This window comes from Tupaia chinensis, unplaced genomic scaffold (genome assembly GCF_000334495.1).
Source record: "Tupaia chinensis unplaced genomic scaffold, TupChi_1.0 Scaffold000099_1, whole genome shotgun sequence".
Classification (NCBI taxonomy): Eukaryota; Metazoa; Chordata; class Mammalia; order Scandentia; family Tupaiidae; genus Tupaia; species Tupaia belangeri.
This window is the reverse complement of record NW_006159563.1, coordinates 6,610,252-6,636,836: the sequence shown is the minus strand read 5'-3', so window position 1 is coordinate 6,636,836 and position 26,585 is coordinate 6,610,252. Positions and strand designations below refer to the sequence as shown.

The 26,585-nt window shown below is 36.4% G+C and overlaps 1 protein-coding gene across 1 annotated transcript in view; it reads right to left on the bottom strand.

Annotated features, from left to right (window-relative positions):
* The window catches only part of AP3B1 (adaptor related protein complex 3 subunit beta 1), a 276,448-nt gene that overhangs the window by 135,935 nt on the left and 113,928 nt on the right, over positions 1-26,585 (bottom strand). The window contains exons 14-16 of the mRNA XM_006143530.3: positions 23,610-23,742; positions 19,727-19,836; positions 10,796-10,972 (exon numbers count right to left, since the gene is read on the bottom strand). Of these exons, the coding sequence (XP_006143592.1) occupies positions 10,796-10,972; positions 19,727-19,836; positions 23,610-23,742 (420 nt within the window). The remainder of the gene's footprint in view (positions 1-10,795; positions 10,973-19,726; positions 19,837-23,609; positions 23,743-26,585) is intronic.

Here is a 26,585-nt window from a genome sequence, read left to right as displayed (position 1 = left end):
TAATTCTTCCCATTTCTACTAAATAAAAGGTTTGTAGTAATTATCCTCTTGCCAATAATTATTTATCTTTTTTATACTTCTCGAAATTTAGATTCTTTGAAATCAGCTGCCTTCTCAATTTCATTTCATTCTAATATGAAATGTAAACTTATCTCATTGAAAATAAGAGCTCCATCAAGATCTTTACAATAGTTGAGATAGTGCAAATGACAGAACTTCCCAACGAAATCTGAGCTTTGTCCTTTAATCTGTTTAGTTCTCTCCTTGCTTTTACAAGGATATGTTTCAGTTCATGTCTGTAAGATTTGCTCCAAGAATTGCTACTGGCTAAAATTTGCAGAAGTAAAACGTTTTTTGCACTTTATTGGGTGATACTTTAAAGATTTCTAAAAGATTTTTGAATCAAAACTTAAGCAATATTTTTATCAATAAGAAAAAACTTTAAGCCAATATAGAACACTCAAGTTAATTTACAAATCGATTCTCCACACAATCATATTTTTAACATCCTGCTGATAACATACAGCAAAGACAGTGTATACTATTATGCTGAAGTACACTTTTTCAATGTCCAATTCTGCACAAGAATTCTGTATTGGGTTGTTGGAAAAGTAATGCTGTATTTTTTCTGCTTTTTTTTTCCTTATGCAAAAACGCATCATGACTTCTCCAACAATCCAATAGTTATGTTGAAAAACATAAATAATACATGAATATATATATATATGTATATGTATATATGTGTGTGTGTGTGTGTGTGTGTCTGTGTATATGACCACTATAATTTGATTCAATTGGTCAAACAAACAGAGCTTGCATACACAGCAACTGATTCCTGAAATATTTTTTTAATTTAATAAGAACATTGACTTTACTATGACAGCATTCTTTTGGCAAAAAATAAAAAACAAAAAAGAAAAGAAAGAAATTATCTTCAAGGTTGGGCTTTTAGTTTACAATAGCATTTACAGAATTTTTAACAGAATAAACTTCCAAAGGCTTTACTTTGATTCCAGTTACAGCACTAGCAGAACAAACATACTGTGCAAAGGCTTTCAATGAAAAATCTCCAATTATGATGGTAATTAGATGATTTTTCCACTTGAAAACCAGCAGCATTGGGTCCTTTTTCTACTAGTGGAGCCAACATTAAAAGATATGGCTTCACTTGTCATATGTGCAAATGCAAACTTAGAAAGATGAAAAAATAATTTTAAAAATGTTATTTCATCTAAATATGGTTGTATTTCACACAGAATTACATAAATATCTTCTGTATCTATATATATGAAATTGTCATCTAGATGTATAATTTTTTTTTAAGTTTTTTTGCTATAAGGTACATAAACTCACCAGAGAGAGAGTGAGAAATCACCCCACCCCCCAAGGGGATGAACACATCACAATCCCTTCTCCATTCTTCTCTTGGGAGTTTGGGCAAGCATTCACATGCACCCAGCATGTTTTTAAGCCCCCAAATCTGAGACTCGAACTGTGCTGTAAGCCATGCAGGATTCAGCATCTTAACCACTACGCCATCTGCTGGCCCAAAACGTAATCTTCTTAAAATAACTCAACTTTTAAAATAGATGTTGATACTTTTGTTTAGCAGACTTGTGTCTTCTGGTTGTTGTGTGGTCAGTGACAACACTACAACTCTCACTATGGATGATATATACCAATATATATTTTGTGCATCTTAAGTACTGAGATGGAAATTCAATACTTCACTCTTTTAAATACATATACTGTTTTTAAACTGATAAGTTTATTACAAAATATAAAAAAGAAAAGCCACATAATAAATAGGTTTTAGATTTATACTGCACAATAAGTGACAAAACTACTGTAGTTGGAATGCTCTGACTGTTCTTTTTAATGATCTATAGCAGGGCTGTTCAGGCTTTACCATCTACACATATTTCAGCTGTAACCAGCCTCTAATTTGCCAAGTTTTCATGACTTCATCCACTGGCAGCCTGGAGTTTCAGGCATCTCTTAGGCCATGGCAAAACTTTCTGGGATATAAGTTGCTGGCAGATAAATCACTGTTAAACACTCACCTCACCACTATCAGAAAATGAGACTGACTTAGCATTTCCCACCTGCCTTGTGACAGTGCACAGTATTTTATTAGCAAACACCCTGCATGTTGCTTTGAAAGGCAAAAGTTAGTTATATTAAATCTAGAAAGGGTTGGAAAAAGATAGTTTCAGATTTAATGTTTCACATTAAAATGAAATCTCTGTTCACTGCACTTGTGTAGTAATTATCTAAATAAAACCATGGCAGAAGTTAGAAGCTAAAAATGGAGGTCTACAAATTTACTGTTTGTTTTTTTTTAAAGTTTATTTATTTATCTCTTCCATGAGAGAGGGAGATGGGAAATGAAAGAGAGAAAGACAAAGTATGTGTGCAGGTGTAAGAGAGCATACACGCACACCCAACAGGGTCTTTAGGCCATGATCCCACCCCCAAGCCCATGCCCCAGCTCCAGCCAGTCAGGACCACAGGCAAGGAGCCCTTGCAAGTGCAGGATCACCATCTCAGGGAGCTGCATTACTGCTGTACCGCCACAGCTGGCCCTCCTCTGCCTTATTTTATTTTATTTTAATTACTGCTACTACGTCAATAAAAATTTTAAATTTGGGATAAATCCTAAACTAAATGGGACAATGAGGCAAGAGGCATAAATGAGGTCTGTCTAGGGCTATTGTTATTTAAAACACAGATAATATTTAATACCATTAGAAGCTCAATCCAAAACTGGGCGACATACTGAACAGTATTTTTAAATTTGTTTTATTCATAAATTTTATGAGACAAGCAAAAAGAATATAATGTCTTATTAAGAGGAATGTTCAGTATTTTATATACAGTTATTTATTAAATTTTGGTGTCAGGTTCATTTTCCTGCTTAGATTTAAGAAATCATTATTAGTGTCAACTAATGGCTAATGCTATCCAAATACTAGATTAACTCTACATCACTGTAACACTGGAAAAACAAACTTGGGGAATGCTTTGTAACAATTAAGGAATCCATTATTTAAAAGAGCTTCTGAAAATATAGGTATACTTGTATTTAAATACTTTGATAAGTAAGTAAATTGGTAAATATTTACTTAAACAATAGCTTTCTTTTAATAGTTTATAAATCAGCATAAAACAATAAAAGTCTTATAAAATCAGATCAGAGAAACTATTAGTTTAAGGAAAGCAAAAAGTACAGAGCATTCAGCATAATTAAGATCAAAATATGCTGCACGTAGCTGTCATTTTTAAAAGAAAGGGTACTGACAAATATGTTTCAGAAATGAAGGAAAACTATATAGAATTCTTAACCTACACCAGAGGCAAATCTCTTAATTTCAGTAGGAACTTCCAAAACAACAGTGTGACTTATAAAATTTCTTGACTGGAGGTTAAGGCAGATGGATCCCCACTGCACAGTTGCAGCTCAGAAAAACGTACCAGGCACATGTGTATGTGTGCCCAAAATCTCAATAAGAAGGAGAAATGGAGGAAAAGGGGTTCTAGTGTGACCATTCCCCATGAATGGTGCTTTCTTGCTTTCTCTCTCTTTCCAGCAATTACACATACTCTCTAGAAAAAAAAACAAAATTAACTCTTTTATTTAATTATCTATTTTAATTTTATTTATTCATTCATTTTATTTTAATTTGACCAAAGAGAGACACACATAGAGAGAGAGAGAAAGCAAGAAAGCAAGCCACCAGGTCCAGGACTCGAACCATGGTTGCCCATGTGGGAGTGACTAGCACCTTAACCACCACACTATCTGCTAGTCCCACCTCTAGAAAATTAAAAAAAAAAAATCTTACTAAAAATGAAAAACTACTCACTGAATCACTTAATAACAGAAAACTAAAAACTGTCTTGCAGAATACGAAACAGTAACTAAAATAAATGAACTAGATATATATCAATTATAAAAAACATGACATCAGGTTGGACTCATAGCACAGAGTTTAAATGCAGTGCACAGAAAACTGTATGGTTGACCACTGTTTGAATCCCAGTCCTGGTGATTTGAAAGACACGTATAGTGCATGCGCATGCATGCCTAAAATCCTGATGGCATGGAGGAAAAAGGATTCCAACATGACCATGCGCCACCGTGGGAAAAGTTTCTCTCTCTCTTTCTGGTGAGTGCAAGTACCCTTAGGCAATTAAAGAAACAATCATTTAAAAAACATTAAATGAAAAGTTGCAAAAGTATACATAAAGTAGAATATCTACTCATAAAACTTCAAGATCTAAACAATTAATAAACATTGGTAATGGATGCATACTCATACAATAAAAATATGAAACATGCATCCTTAAATGAAGCACCATTGATAATATGACAGTGGTTACCAATGGAGGAAGAAGGAAAGTGTGAAAAGGAGCTTATGGTTTTACTTCTGCCTTTTATATTTCTTTTTTAAAAAGTAATAAATATAGCAAATGTTATTAACATCAATTTAATCTTTGTGGAAGATACCATATATGTATTTAGTATTTTGTCACAGGTTTACAATCTTTCATAATTAAACATGAAAAATTCAGCAAAAAAAAACATTAACTACATTAAGTTATATTATTTATCACTACATTTAAAAGATGGCTCATTATTAGAGAAAGTTTAAAAACAAAAGAATCCTTGGAACAGCCAGTGGCCTGCTGGTTAAGGTGGCTGAATCTCATGTAGCTGACTGCATGGTTCAAGTATTGGAACCAGACTTCACAAACATGCTGAGAGCATACGCACAGATGCCCAAGGTACTGAACAGAGGAAGTGGCGGAGCAGAGGGGACTGCAGGATGACCATGTCCCATGAGAGATGCTCCTCTCCCTCCTCAACCCCAATTTCCCTGGCAAATGCACACAGCCGTGGCAAATTAAAATAAAACAAAACACAAACAAAATCCTTAATAACTCTTTAACTTACTAGGTTAATCAAATCCTAACTTTTTTCCCCTCAAACTTTGGTAGACTGTATCAATGAAGTCATGCTAAATCTTTATACCATGTTTTCAGAAACTTAGATTTTGGCAACTTAAACTGGTCTCAAATCCTTCAACATTTTCCAGCACAACTAAAATTACTCCCCTGTGAGAGTATTCAAATACACTTCTACTGCTGATATTTGCATATAACCATTTTATTCTTCATAACCTATCGGTAGAGGGTGAAGTTTCAGCACCCTTTTCCCAGTCAATACACCCAAATAACTATTTTTCCTGATAAAAACAGAGCATATCAGTAACTGGACGACTTCCTTGACTGTAAATGATCATACTCCCTAAGAAAACTTTAGTAGCTGTGTAAAACTGTACAAACTAAGGTTATAAAAGAAGTGAGATGACTAATCTTAAGCACTATTATGTCCCAAGAAATCTGAGCATTTTACATGGACTGTCTCATTTAATCCTCATAACAACTCTGGGAGGTAAGTACAGTCAGTTCTGCTCTGATGCTTGTTTTGAAAATGTACATTTGTTCCAACTCAGTTGATGTATTAGGAACAATTTAGGCATAACGTGATGACTTCTGCAAGAAATACTAAGTGATGGCCAAAAAAAAGGGACCAAGCTGAACTGGGCTGTGAAGGAATGCATGAAACACACACACCTCAAAGTCTACCGAGATGCTAACATCTACACGTGCTATGGGCTGTACTCATCCACATCTGGTGGTACAATTTCCATCCAATCTCAGATCACCCTTCATTCCGCCACTAAACTCAAAGCCTGACCTTTCCAAAACCCACTTCCACAAGCAAATCTCTGGTCATTTTTAAGCTAAAGAGCTGAATTCATTATAATATTTATTTATTTATTAATTAATTAACATGTGAAAAAGAACTGTGCTCCTTTTATTAGTTTTTTTTTTTTAAAGTCACTGATGACTCTTTTGAGTGTTGTAACAGTAGTTCTACTTTTTCAGTAATTCTTCAGCTTTGTGTGTTTTTGTGTAGCATGGTGATGTTTAGGAACATATACGTTGCACTATAGCAAAACTGATTATATTATTATAATTCCCATATGCTAACCAGATACTATTTACAGATGAGGAAACGAAGTGCTGGATGGGTTATAAAATTTGTATAAAATCATGTAGTCGCTTTTGTTTTATTTCTTAATTGCCAGAAGGGCACATATCCTTACGGGGGGGGGATAGAAACCCCCAATGGGGAGTGGTCATGCCATAATGACTTCTCCCACATTTTTCCAGCCTGTCACAGTTTTGGACGTGCACACACATGTGCCCATCATGTTTTTCCAGCCACCAGGGCCAAGATTCAAACTGTGGTTGGCCATGCGAGATCTGGCGCCCTTAACCACTATCCTACAGGGCTGACAATACGATAGGTTTTAAAGACAGATAGTTGGGGCTGGCAGGTGGCATGGTGGTTAAGGGCTGGACTCCCACATGGCTGACCATGGTTCAAATCCTGGACCTGGCAGCTTGCTATCTCACTTTTCTTCTCTCTCTCTCACTCTGTCCCTTTCTGGTCAAATTTAAATAAAGAATAAAGTTTAGTAAAATAATTCTAAAAAAAAAAATAAAAAGACAGATATTTTAACTTGAAAGCCTATACTCAGTTACTAACAATTGTCAGCAATTAATATCAAATAACTCCGTAACAGTCTCTCACACACAGCTAACTAAAAATTACTTTCTTCCATCTGAAAAAGCCCAGAGTGAGAAAATTTCTCCTTACTGAAGACATTCATCTAAAAAATCTTAAACACAATGTAACAGAGTTTCTAAAACAAACATGTGAAGCAGCTTTATAAACCTATAACAAAAAATATTTATATGTGAAAGAATATATAACACTCAAAATAATAAGGATGTTAATTTTTCAGATACTGTATATTCTAGTTCTAAAACTTGTATTTGATTTTTTTTGTTTTTGTCTTTTTTAGTTTCCATTTCTCTGCTGAGACTTATTTTTTCATTTATTATGAATGCATTTTCCTTTCTATCACTATCAATATTTATCATAGTTATTTCAAAGTGTCTGCAAATTACGACATCCATACCTTCCTGGGGTTGGTTTTTATTGTTTTTATGTTTGCTTTGTCTTTTTCTTGAAAACTGGTCATATTTCCCTAGTTTCCTTTTACTATTATTATTTTAAAAAATAAAATTTACTGTCTTAATGATTTTGTAAATGTTTAGTTCAGTGGCAATAGGTATATTCACAGTATTGGATAACTACCATTATCCATCTCCTAAACCTTTTCATCCTTCCAGACTAAACCTCTGTACCCATTAAACAATAACTCCCATCGTAGTTCTTCTAATGTTGAGTAATTTTGGATTGCATCCTGAATATTATAAATGGTGCAGTGTAGAGACCCTGGAAATTATTACACTCTTTGAATAAATATTAGATTCTGACTTATGTCAGCAGGCAATTAGCTTGGTGGGGCTCAAAGTGAAAACTCATCTCTTGGGTGCACATCAAACTACAGTTCAGCTCTTTACTTCTTAACTATGAAGATCTGAATCTGCCCTGTGTATGTGTGGTTCATGAGTCAGCCAGAAACCTGGGCACGATTATTCACAGATTTTGAGGTCTACCCTTGCTGGTCCTCTTCCTAGAATTCTTCCTTAACTTTCCAATCTCTGTTGAACTTCCTATTTTACCAATAAACACAAAACTCAACAGCAAACACAAGTCTCCATTCTTTTACTCAGCTTTAAAAGTGTATCTCATTGCATAAAAAACATCTACGAGATACTTTTAGAGATGACTTAAAATGTAAAGATAAAATCTAAATCAGGGAAATCTGCTCCAATATTACAATGATATGGTTACTATCTTGTACACTGATCGGCAAGAGCCCTAACATAATAGGCGATAGTGAATCACACAGCAGTAAAATGCAATGCTCTGAGAAACTAACCCACACAGGACTGTTCCAGGTATGTGTCTAGAGGTCTTTCTGAGTACAGCATGCATGCGCATGCCCATGATCAAAGGGTGGCTGAGCTGGCTGTGGGTCAATGTCAGGACCCTGTTGGAAGTGCTGTCTGTCTCTTTTTCTCTTGCTCATGGAAGAAATAAACTTTCAAAAAGGCTATAGTAATATAAGGCATATCACAATTATGGTCTATGGGCAGACCGAGAAGGCAAACAGAAAGGAAAAATCATATAACAAGACAAATAGCAAATAATAAAAGAGAAACAAACAGATGGAAGAAAAAGGAAAGAATAATAGATGAAGACATTAGATTACAGTAAGGAGGTGAGAGAGATAAAGAAGGGGTGAGGGTATACAGATACCCAGGTAGAGAGAGTTCTGGGGAGGAAGACAAATCCGAAGACAGAAGAAAGTAGAGATTAAAAAATCACTAAACAAGTGGGCAGGCAAGTGGCACAGTGGTTAAGGTACTAGACTCCCAGATGGCTGACTGTGATTTGAGTCCCAGACCTGGTGGCTTGCTTTCTCACTTTCTCTTTCTCACTCTATCTGGTCAAATTAGAAAATCAATAATAACAAATAAAATTAAATAAGCAAATCTGTTTTAAAAAATCACAAAGACAGGACTGGCAGAAAGCATAATGGCTATATCATAGGACTCCCATATGACTGACCACAGTTCAAGTCCCAGACCAGGTGGCTTCAAACTCACACCAGGCACATGTGTGTGTGTGTGTGTGTGTGCCCAAAATCCCAAGAGGAGAAGAGAGGAGAAGGGACTGCGGCATAGCAATCCCCCCTGGAGGATGATTTCTCACATTCTGTCTTTCTGTCTCTCTCTCTCCAGGATATGCACACACCCTATAATAAAAATCTCTCAGGACCAGCAGTTAGCCTAATGGCTATGTCGCTGGACTCCCACATAGTTGAACGTGGTTTGAGTCCCAGACCCGGTGGCTTAAAACTCATGACGGGCACATGTGCATGCGTGCCCAAGATCCCAAGAGGAGAAGGGATTGTGGCGTGGCCATCCCCCCGGGGGGTGATTTCTTGCTTTCTGTCTCTCTGTCTCCCTCTGTCTGTCTGGTGAGCGCACGCACCCTATAGCAAAAACCTTTCCAGAAAAAAAAAAAAATCTCTCCCCCCCCAAAAAAAAATCACAAAAACAAAATTGAGAATCAGAAAGAAAGGAAAAATTGGAGAGAAACAGAGAGAAAGGATATGTAGCATTAAACCTACTAGGTTGTCTAGCAGCAGATGAGTAAGAATCCCTTTATAATTTACTAAACACATAAGTCCTCCACCCATGGAAAAGAGCAATTCAGATATAGGATAAAAGAAAAGTCCCTATTTTATACATAGATGCTAAAGCAGTTCCTCTCACCAAAAGTTATTCAAAGAGTAAATGGACATAAAAATATTAAATGTGGCAAATCTGGTAAATCATAGAACTTATTAAAATGGTTCCAGGGGCCAGACAGTGGTACAGTGGTAAAACATGATGCTCTGTGAAACTGACCCGCATGAGATTCTACGTTCATATCCGGAGACCTCCCTGAGTATGCCCACATGCACGCCCATGACTGGGGCTAGGTCAGGCTCAGGTGGATCACAGTGTCAAGACCCTGATGGAGGGATGCTGTCTCTGTCTCTTACTCATGAAAAAAAAAAAAAAACCCTAAAACATTTCTAATGGCTTCCCTTTTACTTGTAGGACTCCAAGACATCCAAATTGCCAAATGCCACAGTCTATTTGGGATACTGTAACAAAATACTGGGATGTTGAAGAAGTCATGATGCATTTTTACATAGAAAAAATACATCTATGACTTTTCCAACAACCCAATCCCATATACTGGGAAGCGTGAACAATGCAATGTGTTTCTCACAGTTCTGGCGGCCACGATCAAGCCACCTGCAGATCTGGTTTCCGGTGCGGGATTGCCTTCCAGCTCATCCTTACTGTATCCTCGTATGGCCGAGGCAAGCTGGCTCTTAGGTTTATTTATTTTTATTTTTATTTTATTTTTATTTTTTTAGAGGTTTTTGCTATAGGGCACGTGTGCTTGCCGACAGACAGAGAGAGACAGAGAGACAGAAAGTGAGAAATCATCCCCCAGGGGGGATGGCCACGCCACAATCTCTTCTCCTCCATTCTCCTCTCGGGATCTTGGGCATGCACGCACACGCGTCCTGCGTGAGTTTTAAGCCACTGGATCCGAAACGCGAACAGTGGTCGACTACATGGGAGTCCAGCAACATAGCCATTACGCTAACTGCTGGCCCCAGATTTCTTTACAAGTCCACTCTTCAGGGTTCCACCCTCATGACCCAAAGGCCTCACATTCTAATATTATCACACTGATGATTAGGTTTTCACATATGGATTTTGGGGAAACATAAAACATTCAGACCATAACCTACATAACTTTCTGTAGTCACATTTAAAAGTTTCTTAAAAACACCAAGTTGTTTCACAACTTTGAGTCTCTGCTCTCTTCTTCCTTTATTCTAGATAGTAAAGAAGTCCTTACAAACCTTTAGTCATGAGTCTTATCCTTTACGAACCTACCTCTAACCTATGTCCTTCTACTGCAGACTTTCAATAACTCCTTTGGAGTTCTACTGTATCTCAATACCTCTATTTTAGTCCCCACAACAGACTTTTAAATTTTTTAAATCTTTTTTCCTCTACTAGACTATAATGTCATGTCTTCATACTATCATCATCTAAAATAAAACCTGAAACAGACAAATAGTTGTTGAATGGACACAGTAATACAGAACATAGCTGCTTGAACAGAGGAAAAATACATGGCAGATAGACTGACCAAGGATTAGTTTCTTACCTGTTTGGAGTTGGTTAAATATAATTTTGCTCCCAGATTTAAAATCTGCAGCTTCACTAGGTCATCCTCACTAGTGAAGCTTTTAGCCATCTTCCTCAAAACATCAGGGGCAATTCTGGGAACTCGTTCACAGTTTTCTCCAATTAGCCAAAGAATACTTGCTCTAGCCACAGGAACCTAATATTAAAAGATTACACAGTTAGAAATAAGATAATCAACTCTCCTTAATGTTAGGAGAACAGATTTTCAATATTATAAAGATTATAATATTAATTTATTAATGATATAGCCAGGAATTATATCTATATTTATGAGTTTTCTTCAGTTATCAAAAAATAAGCACCTGGGTCCAGGGAGTGGGAGGGTGCCACTCCCAATGACTGATGATGCATGGGAGGCCCCAGTTCAGTTCCTGGTCCCACCTTAACACACCAGGTGTGATGCTATGTACCTGTGGTCCTGGCTAACTAGGAGGCTAAGGCAGGGGGAGACACTTCAAAATTACCTTTCTCTCTCTCTCGCTTTCTTTCTTATACTCATGCTCTTTTTCTCTCCCTTTCTAATAAAAAATAAAGATAAATGGATAAACACAAGAAATTTTGATAAAACTGACTTCAAAGAGAATGTCCCAGGAAAGATCCCTAAGGTAATAACCATCAGTCTAGAATTTAGATTCTCTCAGGGTGAGAAATTGTTGGGCCAAATCTGACCAACCATGCCCACCTGTTTCTGTGCCATAATGGCAGAAGTGGAGAGTGGCAATGAAGACCATAAGGTCCTCGAAGCAATTTACAGAAAAAGCTTGCCAACCCTTGGTCGAGAGTAACAGTTCTCAACCCTCAATACCATAAAAATCATCTAGAGTTTTTACTAAGAAAACAGGTTTCTGACCAGCAGCCCCAAGACAGTAGTTACATGGTAGCCCAGGAATTTATGCTTTAAGAAGCATCACTCCTAAGATGAGTGGTCTACAAACCCATGGAAAACAAAGAAAAAAGAACAGACCCATTAAAGACCGTGATTCCACATAAAAACTATTATTTGTCCTCTAAGTATTTGCAACAACAGCACTGGAAATATAAAACTGATAAGATCATCAAGGTCTGCTTATAAAATCAGGAGTCCCGGACTGATCTTTGGTCAACACAAGAACTGAGGATAAGATAAATTTGTTCAACATCCCATTTTAGCATTATATTTTTAAAATAAAATATATTTCAATATATTGGGTCGTAGGGAAAATCATGATGCATTTTTGCACAGAAAAACATAGAAAAATGCATCATGATTTTCCTGACGACCTAATAAATTGTTTCTTAAAAATTGCTTTGCTACAAATTGGAAACCTTCCATCAGTACCATTAAGACCAACATTTTAAAGTATGCAAATTAGTTTTATTACTATTTGCTTATTTGTACCCACCCCCCGAATTCCAAAAGGAATTTGAGAGGGCATGTAAATTAGCTTCTGTGAACATTCTCACCTAGCATAGAAAATTTGCTTTTTACAATAAATGAACCAGCTGATGGTTACCATTCAAAGGTAGCAACACAAGAAAATATAACACTCTTTTTATAAAGCTCTTTTACAATTTCTCAAAGTACTAATATTTCCTATATATAGTTTTACAGCTATATATATTATGACTGTTAAGGAAGAAAGTAAAAATAAGGAGGTTTCTCTGGCTCAAATTCTATCATAATATCTATTATCTCAAAATCTTTCAAAATAACCATTTTATGAAGTAATGGAAAAATATTAAGACAACCCTAAGTTGGGTCTTTCAACAAAATCAGAATGAGGTCATCAACAAAATCCTTTAAAATAAAAAGTATATATTTTCAAACATCAGAATATTAATCATCTTTAACTTATATTTAGAATAAGTTTAGTAAGACAGTAAAATCAATATACCTAAGTAATTAAAAAAAAAGGCCTAAGTGCTATTACAAATCTATTCATTCCATGATAAAACTGATACTCTTACTGTATACTGATTTCTAGAAAGAAAGAGGTTATTTCTAATGTTCCAAAGGTTACACTGCATTAAGACTTTACTCCCAATCTATTATTTTAAATTGGGCTAAAGAACAGTAATTGAGTGGTACATTAAATTTTCCAGTATGGAGCAATTCACATTGCCTGCCATAATAAGATACCTCTAAATAAGAATATATGGGCAACTTCAGATCTCAGTTATGCTAGATTTATTTTTCTTAAGTATTTTATTATATATTGCTAGTATAAAAATTATAATCCTATGGCATATCACAATATTTTACCCCATTTTTAAGTTATTTTCTTCTGGAAGCACACTTATAACTTTCTTTTGCAATTAAAAAGACAACACCAAAAAGAAGTGAATTTTTAAAATATTGTTTATATTCATGAATATACTAAGGCGTTTTACAATATTTGAATAATCTAAATGTTCACAACGCATACATGTAAAATATGCTGCAATCGTTTTTCCTCCAGTTCTTGATTCTATCAGCATCCTGGACCACACATGATTATCCAGCATATTTTTCAAACCATGAGGCCAGGACATGAACCCTATCAACTATGTGGGATCCAGCTTCTTTGGAACAGGATCTAATCACTGTGCTAAAGGACCAGCCTTAAAAATAATTTTCTGTGGTAGAGTCACTTTGTGAAATAGTTGGCAATATCTTAGAAATTAAAATATATACCTATTTTGTATATATACCTATATATATGTATATATGAATATTCATGGTACCTTAATTCATAATAGCCAATCACTGACACAGCCCATATGTTCTTCAATAGGTAAATGGATAAACAACTTGTGTTATATTCCTACAATGAAATCGTACTCAGCAATAAAAATAAACTTACTACTAATACAAAAAAGGTTTTGTTTTAAAGTTTAAATACATTAGCTGTTACTTTTATTTCTAAAATCCACCTGGAATCAATTTTTGTGTATGGTGTAAAGTAGGGGACAAAAATGTATTCATTTCTATATGGATGTCTATTTGAAGAAAGGGACTGTGACATGACTAGATCCTGTGGAGGTATTCCTCTCTCTCGAATAATGAAAAAAAATTTTTTTTCAGGCACTACTCTATTTATTCAGCTCTGTGTTTTGTAGCAAAATCTCTGGCTAATCTGATTGTTTCCACCTTAAAAGTGGTTTATCTTTCTGTCATGTTGTCCACAGGATTTTTTTCCTTTAATTTTGAAGCCTAGAAAATTTTGATAAAAATGACTTGTTTTTGAGCGTTCATCTCAGTTTTCCCCGACATGAAATCAATGTGTAAAATTAAAATTTCTTTTACATCAAGAAAATTTTCTACGGTTACATTTAACATACTTTTTATGTAGCACCACTTTGTCCCAACCCCAAAATTCTAATTATGCACTGTTTACCTTTTTTACGATCTTATTTTTACCATCATATGTATCCTTAATGTTTTGGTTAATTACAAAAACCTTCCTTTTTAGAAAGAAATAAAACATAACTCTTAGAAAAAATTTAAAATCAATAAATCTTAATGCTTACAATGAAAATTTTAAGGTGGTAGTGGGAGGATAATATTCAGAATTTTCTAGAACTGATAATAAAATCCCCAAGTAAACACTTGAAAAACTTAGAAAACTTCCTTACAACAAGAAATAATACCAATATCAATGTATTTATAGTAAGCTTTTGGTGATGGCATGTTATTAAGAGCTTAGAAAACGGACAAAGTCAACATTTCCATGCACTTGGTTATAATCAGAATTCTAAAAATTTTAGAATTTTCCTCTCTCTATTAAGTTAACAGAACTTTCATTGTACACTACTGACGCTATGACTCCATGGCCACTATTTTCAAAGATTTGAAGCAACTGGAAAAAAAAAATGCAAGTAAGAAAATTAGTTACTTTTTGTTCTCCATGGTCAAGTCAACTGCAGAATAAATAGAAACGCTGAACTAAAACCAAACTAATAACATATATGTAAGCATGTATGTACGTGTTCACACTCACACAGTCACACATACAGTACTTTCATTATGAACTCCTGCTTTTCAATATTCTCAAAGACAAACTGGGCTGTGAATGACTTTGCCTGGTTCTGTATATGTGATGCCCTGAGCAAGTGATTACATGCCCTTTTAAAACCTACGAGAAGGCAGTTTCCGCTGCCATTTTAACCCATTAACTTGCCTTCAAAGACAAATAATGACTCCTAGCCCACCACAGCAGCTACAGAAAAACATCTACAAAGATTTTACAAATCACTCTGTAAGCAGTTCAATTTAAAAGCTATTGTGTTTCAGCACCAGCCCACTGCACAGAGCAACAACATAAAGTAAATCCTACAAAAACATCCATTTTATTTATTTAAATTTGTCAAAGAAAAAACCAGTGGACATCTAACAAACTGCATACAACAGCAAATAAGAGCCAATATTGTGTATCTGGAATCAATATGCATTAAAACTTGAGCCTGAATTATATTAGGGTAACAGGGCAAGGGTAGAGAACTGTGAGATGGCAGGCGTCCAGTGAGGCCTCTGGGCAAGGGGTACATGAAGTGCTGCTCACTAGGCAAGGGGTACATTTCAGTATTGCTCACTAGTCTTTACAGAATGTCTCCCAATTATTCTTTTAAGATGTAAAATCCCTACCTGTCCCATTAAGCATTATGTAAAATCCTATTAGAGCAATCCTTAGGTAGTACATATTTTATTCTGGAAGAACTTTCTTCAAAAAGCAGTATTTACTGCAAATAAAGGATACTACAAAGGATAAAATATTCACATTCAGAACATCTAAAGTAGACTGAACTATAGGCATAAATCTATAGGATTTGAATGAATTCCTAAAACAGAATAAATATCGGAAACCAGCAGTTACCGTAATGACTATGTTGCTGGACTCCCACGTAGTCAACCGTGGTTCGTGTCCTGGACCTGGTGGCTTAGAACGCACGCTGGACGCATGTGCGTGCATGCCCAAGATCCCGAGAGGAGAATGAAGGAGAAGGGATTGCGACGTGACCATCCCCCCGGGGGGTGATTTCTCACTTTCTGTCTCTATGTCTCTCTCTGTCTGTCTGGCGAGCGCACGTGCCCTATAGTGAAAACCTCTCAAAAGAAAAAAAAAAAAAGAATAAATATCAACCTTATTTTTCATATTTTCAACTAAGCCACCTACTAAAATAACCAATGGAATCCAAGCCTTTTTATCCATATGATAAAAATCTATGCTTTTTAAAACAATTATGTAGCTACTCTCTACTGTACTCCTACTGTGTGCCAGGCAATGCTTTTGAAAAGTTTACAGATTTTCTCAGTTGTCAACAAAGCTCTATGAAGTTGGCTCGATCATTACCTGCACTTGGCATATGAGCAAAAGGGGTACCACAGGGGTTAAGAAACATGTCCACATCTAACAGCTTGTCAGTGGTGGAACCAGGATTGGAACTCCAGTCTCAATCCAGAATTCATATTGGACCACTGAGCAGAAACAAAATGACTGTGGTGAACTAGGAAGAATACCAGCCAACAAGACAAGAAGACCAGTTCTGGTACCAGATTGATCAGATATATCACAGATACACATCACAGAGGCAAAATATTTTCACCTCAGTCGGCCTTACTTACTTATTCAGCAAGTAAATTACTCCTTTGTCCAACCTGTTCTGCCATGTTGTACAATGGCTTCCTTAATACTGTCTTCTATATCCCCAAGAGCCAGTTTTTCCAGGGCAAATCTCTGCATTCCCTTGCTTATTCCTATACCCATGCACAATGGGGCATTTTCCTACTTCTTATCTATTGCTTTACACACAGGTAAGGTGGGAAGGGTGGGAAGAGGTCTGGCTACTACTTCTGTTCTCCCTCTTCCCAGAGGGTAGGTAGGACCAGAATTTTATGCTAATAAAGTGGGAAAACATGCTCATATTGTTCTCTTGTTCATTGACACTGGTCAGATAGGTTTTACTTCAAATTGCAATGGTTAAAATATCACCCCTGTGTTTGATGGTGAAATAGGTATTTTAAGAAAGTATTTTTTGCCTCTCTACTTTAAAAAATATGACATTTTTAACTTTAGCCATGCACCACACATTTTGGAATAAAATGCTTTCTTTTTCTAGGTTTTATGGAAAGCTTCATTTATTCTTTAAACTTTACCTTCAATCTAGATGTACATTTCCTACTTTATATGGGCTAGTACCCTTTTTAATTCCCTAGATTGTATTGCTTAAGACTGGGCCCAGCTACATTGGCATGTCATTCGGCACTGCTAGAGCCATATGGAAGATAGGGGTTAGGGACCTGGGATGGCCTATCCCTGTCGAGAAGGCAAACACATGTGTCCATGACCCTGCCTGCCCGGGAAGGCTGTGGGAGGATCATAGTGTAAAACTCTGTTGAAGGTACCTGTTTTTTCCTTCCCCTTCTCTGTCTCCTCCTCTCTTCATCTTTCTCCCTTTTCTGGTCCACTCACACTCCAACTCTCTCTTATGAAACAAACTTTAAAAAAAAAAAGTCAAAGAATATAAAATCTTTAAGTTTCTTTATGTCTAAATACATTGTTTACTTTCTTAAATGTCTGAGGGATACACCCTAAAAATGAGTATTGTTTGACCAAGAGATAAGGTTTTAGCTCTACTTACTGAATCAGTTTTTATTCTATTATTTACTTTCCCTATATCCTCATTTTCATCTGTTTACTAGCAACATCTAATATGAGATCAGTATATTAAAATCTCTTTACATTTTAAATCATCTTTCCTTTATTTACTATTGGTTGTCATTTTTATTCAAATAGATTGATGCTTATTAGTTTCTTTGCAAATTAACCGGTTCACATTATATAATATCCTTTTTATCTGGTAAAATGCTTTTAATTAACTCTAAGTCTTGCTTTCTTATTGACGTTTGCTTAAAACATCTTTCCCTCTCATATTTTCAACCTTTATAACTTGATTGAGATGTTTTAATGATAAGTGGCCTGTAGCTAGCTTTTGTTTTTCATTCCAGTTTGAAAGTCTGCCTTCTAATGACAGAATTCAGTCCATTCATATCAAGGGGGAGACATACTTGATTCTACTTTTTTCATCTTACTTTACTATTTTTTTAATGTGTCTTTTTTTTATACTTTCTTTTTATTTCTAGTTCGATCAAGTCACTATTTATTCTTTTTTTTGACCCCCCCCTTTGTGAAATACAGAGATATTAACATAACGACAAAGAGTTGTTAAGTAGTAGAGTGGGATTAGTAGTTTTTTTTTTTTTAGAAATATTTTTTGCTATACGTCATGTGCACTCACAGAGAGACAGACAAAAAGCAAGACATCAGCCCCCAGGGGAAATGGCCACACTGCAATCCCATCTCCATTCTCCTCTCAGGATTTTGGGCACACATGCACATACACCGGGCATGAGTTTTAAGCCACTGGGACTGGTACTCAAAATGCAGTCAACCACGTGGGAGTCCAGTCCCATAACCATTATGACATCTGTTGGTCCCTATATATTTTTTAAAATGTAATTTCAGATATACAGAAAAGTTGTGAAAAGAATTTCTGGGTATATTCTATTCAGATTCCCCAAATGTTTATATTTTACTATATTTGTGTTAGCTATTTCTCCAGATACACAAACTTATTTTGCTTTTTTAATTGATAAAAGCTGTATGCCCAGCCTTGATGAAATGGGCAGTAGGACACTGGTCTGTAGTGCTAGAGGCAAACTGCAGACCATGGATTCAAGTCCACTCAGGACCTGAAACATGCCTGGTAGGTGCAGCCAAGATCCTGACTAGCGGGCAGGCTTGGACAAGGGGACTACAATGCAATGAAACTGTGTTGCAGGTGCCCCTTCCCCAAATCTCATGCAATAAAATCTATTTTTCTTTTTCTTTTTTTAGGTTTTCATCATAGGGCACATGCACTCAGAGCAAAGGAAAGTCTCCTCTCACCCCCTAGGGGGATGGCCATGCCACCCTATCTTCTCCTCCATTCTCCTCTCAGGGTTTTGGGCGCGCACACACACACACACACACATACACACACACACACACACGTGCCTGGTGTGATTTTGTTTTTTTCGAGCCACCGGTCCAGGACTATAAAGTTGGCCATGTGGGATCCTGTGCCTCAACCACCACACTTGGTAACCCCCAAACTTTTCTTGTTCTTTCTTTATCCTACCCAAGTCAGCCATTTCTCTAAGGAATCCTGGTTCCTTTAAATAGAGAATAATATTTAAAATCTTGAAAACATGCTAAGTGAAAGAAGCAAGAAACAAAAGGCCACATATAGTATGGTTCTATTACTATGAAAAGTCTACGATAAGCAGATTCACAGAGGTATAAAGTAAAGTAGTGGTAACCAGGGAGGCTGGGGAGTTTTAGGTATGGGATTTTTTGGGGTGTGTGATGACATGTTCTGCAGATACATAATAGTAAGACTTCTACAACTTTGGACTATTACAAGAACCACTGAACTGTATAATTCAAAAAGCCAAATTTTATCGTATAAAATTATATCTTAAAAAAAAAATCGTGCAAGGTATGTGCATTGGTACTGGAGTCTTATTGTTTTAGGCCCTCTTAAAGGACGGCATTTGGAAACAGGTATTTTCATTTACACGTCCAAATGTGACACATAAACATGTTTTGATACACATAGGTATATATGCACATACAAAATCTAGTTATATCTCTCTCTACATACTAACCCAAGAAGCTCAAACCACTATCTCCAATTACAATCCACAACTGCAGGGTTCATTCTGTCCTTCCCCTTTTTCAGATCTGTAATTCTTTCTTACAACAGTATAAAAGCTCAGAACCAGAACTGGATCCAGACAGTTCAGCCCTTTTAAGCACTCTTCCTAAGAAAATGAAAATTCATTTAGTAAAATTCAGCAGAATTCAGCAAACATCTCTTAACTGGTACTCACTGTGATACTGTCTAGGAGTTTGGCCATGTGTTTAATAATTTCACCATGATGTGCAGGCTGCATTTGCAGTAATTTCTTTATAACAACCACACTTTCAGCAACAACTATTTCTGAAAAAGAGAGATTCCTCATATTAAGTATGTGGTATTCAATTCAAATCAATACACTTGGCAAAATATAAACAAATCAGCACAACATACTACCTGCCTTAAAAGACAGGTGAACTCTGTGTACGCCTCCACGTTTTTTTGGGTAAAAGTCTCTCTTAAGTAGAAGAGTTAACTTTAATTTCTACTCTCTTTTGCTAGTCCTAGTTTTTGTTATTCATTATTTTTATGCTAGAGGGCATGTGCATGCACACTCAAATAAGAGAAAACAGCAGCCCCCAACAGAGCCTGATCATACCACAGTCCTTTTCCCTCCAGTTCTCCATCCCGCCAAGACTCAGGGAACACATGCATTCAGCATGTTTTCTGAGCCACTGGGGCCAGGATGTGAACCCATTTTGGCCATGTGGAATGTGGCTTCCTCTGCAATGCACCTGTGCAGTCTCTCTGGCAACAATGGCATTCCCCTAGGGAAGGTCCATCCTGTGTGTGGCACTCTCCTGCGCTGTCTGGTAACTCCTGCTCCTCACTCCCGTAACCTTTAATCTGAAATATGCTAAAGGCTTCTCACTGGTGCTGGCCAGTTAACCTAGGGTGTTACATCAGATCTTATTTGTTTCCATTATAAAGTAGTTCCTTCATTAAATTCTCTTCAATCACTCTTTTTAAGCATACCACCTATTCTTGCCAGGGCCTTAACTAATATAGCAACTGCTACTGGAAGTAGTTGGAAAGCAGAAATGCAAATTGGGACTACAAAATTAAGCTCTCACACTAACATGGCTAATCACTGGGCCACAGTAACCCTTTACGTGGCACCACTAAGGAAATGTAATATAACTGGCCTGGACAACTGACTTTATGGAATCAATCATATAGAAACGATTATTGAGCCAGCAGGTGGCATGGAGGTTCTGGAACTGGATCCCACAGAGACGACTGTGCTGCTCAAGTTCCAGACCCTGTGGCTTGAAAATCACACTGGACACGAGTGTGTGTACACCCAAAATCCCCAAAGGAGAACAGAGAAGAAATCCAGCATAACTGCCCTCACCGCCAACCAGGAGGATTTCTTACTTTCCCTCCCTCTTTTTTTCTGTCTCTCTCTGGCAAGTGCATGTGCCCTATAGTTTTTTTGTTTTGTTTTGTTTTGTTTTGTTTTGTTTTTTTAATCAGGTATCATGGTCTAATGATTATGCAACCAGAACTTGGACAATACAATTTAAATTTATTAACTTTTTTTTGAAAACCTCACAGCTAAAAAGAGTTCTGATTTACCAAAACCAAAAACCTAAAAATTAAAATATTAGAGCTTAAATTAGTAAATCTTCCCATCTTTTGAGAGTAATTATAGATTATATTAGTTTCCCACTATCTAATTATAAAATAAACTCTTCTTCCCTTAAAAGAGCTATAATAGAGTATAATAGAGCATCTTTTAAATCAAAGTCAATAAAAATTTTTTTCATAAATTAATGTGTTACAAAGCTAAAGAAACAATTGCTTTAAAATCTACAGCTGTAAAATTTCACATCAGAATAAATGGTCAAAATACAAAACTGAGAAAATTTTAATACATTTCGAATTTTCTCCATTTCTTTTTATTGGTTCTCTCAAGAACTAATCAGTGTTGGACTAGCCCAAGAGGACAATGGTTAAACCCAGTGCATTAGGAACCAAATCCCTCATGGCCAAATGCCCATCAAATCCTGGCCCCAGCAGCTTAAAAAACAGGCTGCCACATGTGTGTACATGCCCCAAACCTGATGGAATGCAGAAATGAAGGAAAAATCATTATAGTGTTACCACACCGCATTCTAGGGTGCTTTCTCTCTGGCAAACACACAAGCCCTCTGGCAATTAAAAAGAAAAAAAGAATCAGTACTCTAACTAATTTCTGGTACTTTTTGTTTGAAACTAAACTTCAAAAGAACAACTACCCTGGTAAATCTTAGTTCACAACCATGAATACCCTGAAATTATTTTCCCAAGGAGTATATTTCACTTGATCAAATAGAAAAGTCATATTTAAAGATACAGGAAAATTGGGAACCAGCAGTTAGCGTAATGGCTATGTCGCTAGACTCCCACGTAGTCGACCACGGTTTGCGTCCCGGACCTGGTGGCTTAAAACTCACGCCGGGTGCATGTGCGTGCGTGCCCAAGATCCCGAGAGGAGAATGGAGGAGAAGGGACTGCGGTGTAACCATTCCCCCGGCGGGGTGATTTTTCGCTTTCTGTCTCTCTGTCTGTCTGGCAAGCGCACGCACCCTGTAGCAAAAACCTCTCAAAAAAAAAAAAAAGGAAAAAAAAAAAAAAAAAAAAAGATACAGGAAAATTTATTTTTTAAAAAACCTGTTTTTAAAGTCACTTTTTATTTATTTTATTTTTTTTTACTTTTTTTTTTTTTTTGAGAGATTTTCACTGTAGGGCGCGTGCGCTCGCCAGACAGACAGAGAGAGACATAGAGAGAGAAAGCGAGAAATCACCCCCCAGGGGGGATGGTCACGCCACAATCCCTTCTCCTCCATTCTCCTCTCGGGATCTTGGGCACGCACGCACACGCACCCGGCGTGAGTTTTAAGCCACCGGGTCCAGGACACGAACCGCGGTCGACTACGTGGGAGTCCAGCGACATAGCCATTACGCTAACTGCTGGTTCCCAAGTCACTTTTTATTTTTAAGAAAGATTTTCACTATAGGATGTATGCACTTGACAGAGAGAAGGTGCAAAATCACCCCCTCCCCCCAAGAAGGGATGGCCACGTTGCAACTCCTTGCCCTCCCCATTCTCCTCTCAGGATCTTGGCGTGCCCAGTGTGAGTTTAAGCCATCCGGTCTGGGACTCGAATCATAGTCAACTACATGGGAGTTCAGCGACATAGCCAATTACGCTAACTGCTGGTCCCCATATATCTGTCATTAGATATAATTATATTTAAAATTTCACAAATAATTTCAATGATTTTATACAGAAAATTATGTTTTTTCTAAAAAGGAATGCCATTTTAATCACATACATAATAATTAACACAAAAAATTGTGCTTTTCGCTTAAAAAAATCTCATTTTAATCGCATACACAATATTATAATAAGTTCTCGAGTTGACTCACTTTTCTTTCTATAAATGGCCCCATTTATTCTATAGTCATATCCATATAAATAATGACAGGATAGTGTAAAATCTAGATTACATATTTTACTTCTTATTACTTATCTAGTTTTACGGAATGCTTCAATATTGTTTGACTTAAGAACATGAAGCTGTTGCAAATTGAAGGTTTTTAAATCTAGTTAATCTTATTGAATATAAAATTATGAGGTGAATTTCTAGACCAGTATCGAAGGTATACTGTTAGCATGTTGTGATTAGCCACTCTCCACGTTAGAGAGTCATTTGCCTGCTTCTGGCACCCTCTGCAGGTGAACCAATATTATGCATGACTTCTATGCCATCAGGAAGCAGTAAAACAGAATCTTGAGAAAAGAGTACAATGAAGGTGATTAAATTGTTAAAAAGTAAATAAATTTAAAAGTCTTATTGTTTCAGCAAGACAATTACTGTTTGGCAGCTAATTACCTAATCTACTAAGAAAAAACACCCGTAATGTCCACATTTATGTGCATTTCAAGAATAAAATGCTACTTATGGTGGCCCTACTGTTGACATAATGAAAAAATTAAAATACAGATTTTAAAAAGGTTACAACTTGCAGAGCCACAAGAGTATTCAAATGATAAATTATCTTGAAATAAAATCAAACTGTGAACTTACCATCTCTGTTGGACAGGAGAAAAACCAGGCCATTGAGGCATGTGTCAGTGACCTCTGAGATGTTGGTTGCGCATCTGCCTATCGTCTGAATAGTGGCTGCTGCAAATTGTTTATCCTGGCTTTTCACGTAGGTCTGAAAAAATATTGTTTCAACTGTTACACAGTGGTACTAGTAAGAGAACCAGAAACCCACTTATATAAGGATTCCAGAACACATAATCTCATAAGCACAACGGCAGGCTCAACTGATGATGTAGATTAATTTAGTTTTTTGGTTTTTGGTTTTTGTTTATTTCACTCACAGAATATGCCTATAGAAGAGGCACATTTTCAAGCCAGGCTCATTCATCTGTGGCCACAATGGCTTGAGACTCCAAAACAGATAGTGGGGAGCAGTCACCCAAAGACAGCAATTAGTTTAAGTGCAAGGTTGAGAGAGATGATGAGAACTCTCTCTTTGGAGGTTTCAGTTCATTTAACCAGCAGCATCTGTGAATCTTTAAAAAAAAAGGGTCACTTTTTCAGAGATGCTAAATCTAAAAATTGGGAGAAAAGAAAGAAAAGATCCAATAGTCTACTGACAAATATTTTACTTTCAAAATGGTATCAGAATGGTTGCAAAATTATAACTACAGTGAGCAATGTTTTAATAATGATTATAAACACTGTTTACAACAAAATAACATAGTTTTAAAATAGGTTTTCTTTAAAAGCCTGCTTTTAAAAATACATTATAAATGTTGTATTTACATAAAGTTAAAAGTAAATAAATAAAACCTGTGACTTAACAACAGGAAGTTAAAAGATCTTTCCAATGTTGTAACAGTCCTAGAGAACTTCATATTGGTTAAGAACTTTCCTAATTAAAAAAAAAAAAAAAAGCTTCCACTGTTTACAGAAGCATATTTCTGTTTATATATGCATATTTCTGTTTTATATATTACAGTATAATAAGTGGGATTTAAAATCCAATATTCAACTGAAATTTTTAAAAGATTCCCAACCCCAAATGAGAATTAAACAATGTAGAACTAAACTACAGTTATCTAATATGCAAAGAAAGAAAACACACTTAAATGGTATCTCGATGTCAAAAGGATAGGGAAAACTCAAAAGACATCTAAAAAGTAAGCAAATTTTGTGAAAATAGTATTAAGAAGGTGATTAAAAAGATGTAAATTATACAACTTAAACCCTTTTAGTAACACAAAGGCAAGATCAATTGTATTTAAGCTATTCCCAAATGAGGTTCTCAGTTTACACCCAGAAACAGTGAATACACTAGGCACGCAAGTAAGTGCCCATGATCTGGTGTCAAAACTATTAAAGATGCTGCCTCTCTTGCCTCTCTTGTTTGCGAATCAAAAAAATAAATAAACTGAAAAAAAAAAAAAAAAAACCCTGGGCCAACAGGTGGTGTGGTATTTAAGGGTAGTGGCTCCCAGATGGTACAGTGGCTAAGGTGCTAGACTGTCACATGGCCAACCATGATTTAAGTCCTGGACCCAGTAGCTTGAAACTCATGCCAGGTGTGTCTATGTGCATGCCCAAAATCCCAAGTAAAGAATGAAGGAGAAGGGACTGTGGAATGGCCACCCCCTTTAGGGGGCAGCTTCTCATTTTCTTTCTTTGTTTCTCTCTGTCTCTGGTGAGCACACATGCCCTACAGCAAAAATCTCTCTCTTAGAAAGAAAAAGGGAAGGGGGCGGGGACAAAAGGTACTGACTTTCATGTGTCTAACTGTGCAGTTCAAGTCCTGAACCCGACAGCTTGAAAAACACGCCAGACACATGTGCATTTATTATACTCAGAATCCCCAGAAGAGAATGGAGGAGAGTGAATTGTAGCATAGCCATGCTCCCATGGGATGACTAACTGACTTTCTTTCTCTCTCTCCCTCTCTTTCTTTCTTTCCCTTCCTTTCTCTTTTCCTTTCCTTCTTTCTTTCCTTTCTTCCTCCCTTTCCTTTCTTTCTCTCTCTCTCTCTCATACGCTCTCCCCTCCTTCCTTCCTTTCTTCCTTCCTTCCTCCCTCCCTCCTTTCTCTCTCTCTGGTGAGCACACAAACCTTATAGTAAAAAAAGTAATAATAAAAGCCTGTTCTCAAAAAGATTAATTTTCTCAATTAAAAAAGTAATATATTTATGAGTCTTTAGAAAAATTCCCTATTTCACTCAAAAAGTTGTTAAAATCAAACTATATAATGAACATAACTCATAAACATAGAAATAAGGTACAAATTTAAACAATGATAAAATGAATACACAAAGAAAGAACATATTTCTCTCTCTCTTTTTTGTTTTCTTTTTTCTCATCTCTCCACTCCTCAGATGACTAGAAATCGCTGCAGGACCACAAGAAATTTGGGAAAGCAAGAAAATACCTCTCCTCAAAGGGAAAAGAATAACTCCTCTTCATCCACAAGCAGTTCAATGGAAATCATGGAAATGTCTGATAAAGAATTTAGAACATTCATAATGGTGTAGCTAACAGAGATGGAAGAGAAGAGAGACATTGAACTTCAGAAGAGAAAAGAGAAAGAACTTGAAGAGTTCCAGGGGGTGAGGAAATTCTTACAAGATCTAAAAGAGGAATTTCATACTTTAAAAAAGAATCAAACGGAACTGTTAGAGATGAAGGCTATAATACAGAAAGTCAAAAGCTCCCTTGAAAGTATTAAAAAGCAGACTAGATCATACAGAAAATAGAACCCCAGATGTAGAAGAGAAAATTGCTGGCCTGGCAAAATCCACCACGAAGACTGAGAAAAATGCCCCAAAATTTGAGAATAATATACGAGAAGTACTAGATACCATCAAATGTCCAAACATCTGGATAATTGGCATTCCAGAAGGCAGAGACTCATAAGGGCATTGATAATCTATTCCATGAAGTCCTGCAAGAAAACTTTCCAAACCTAGAGAGGAACTCAAAGATCCAGTCCCAAGAAATACAAAGGACCCCAAATAGAATCAAC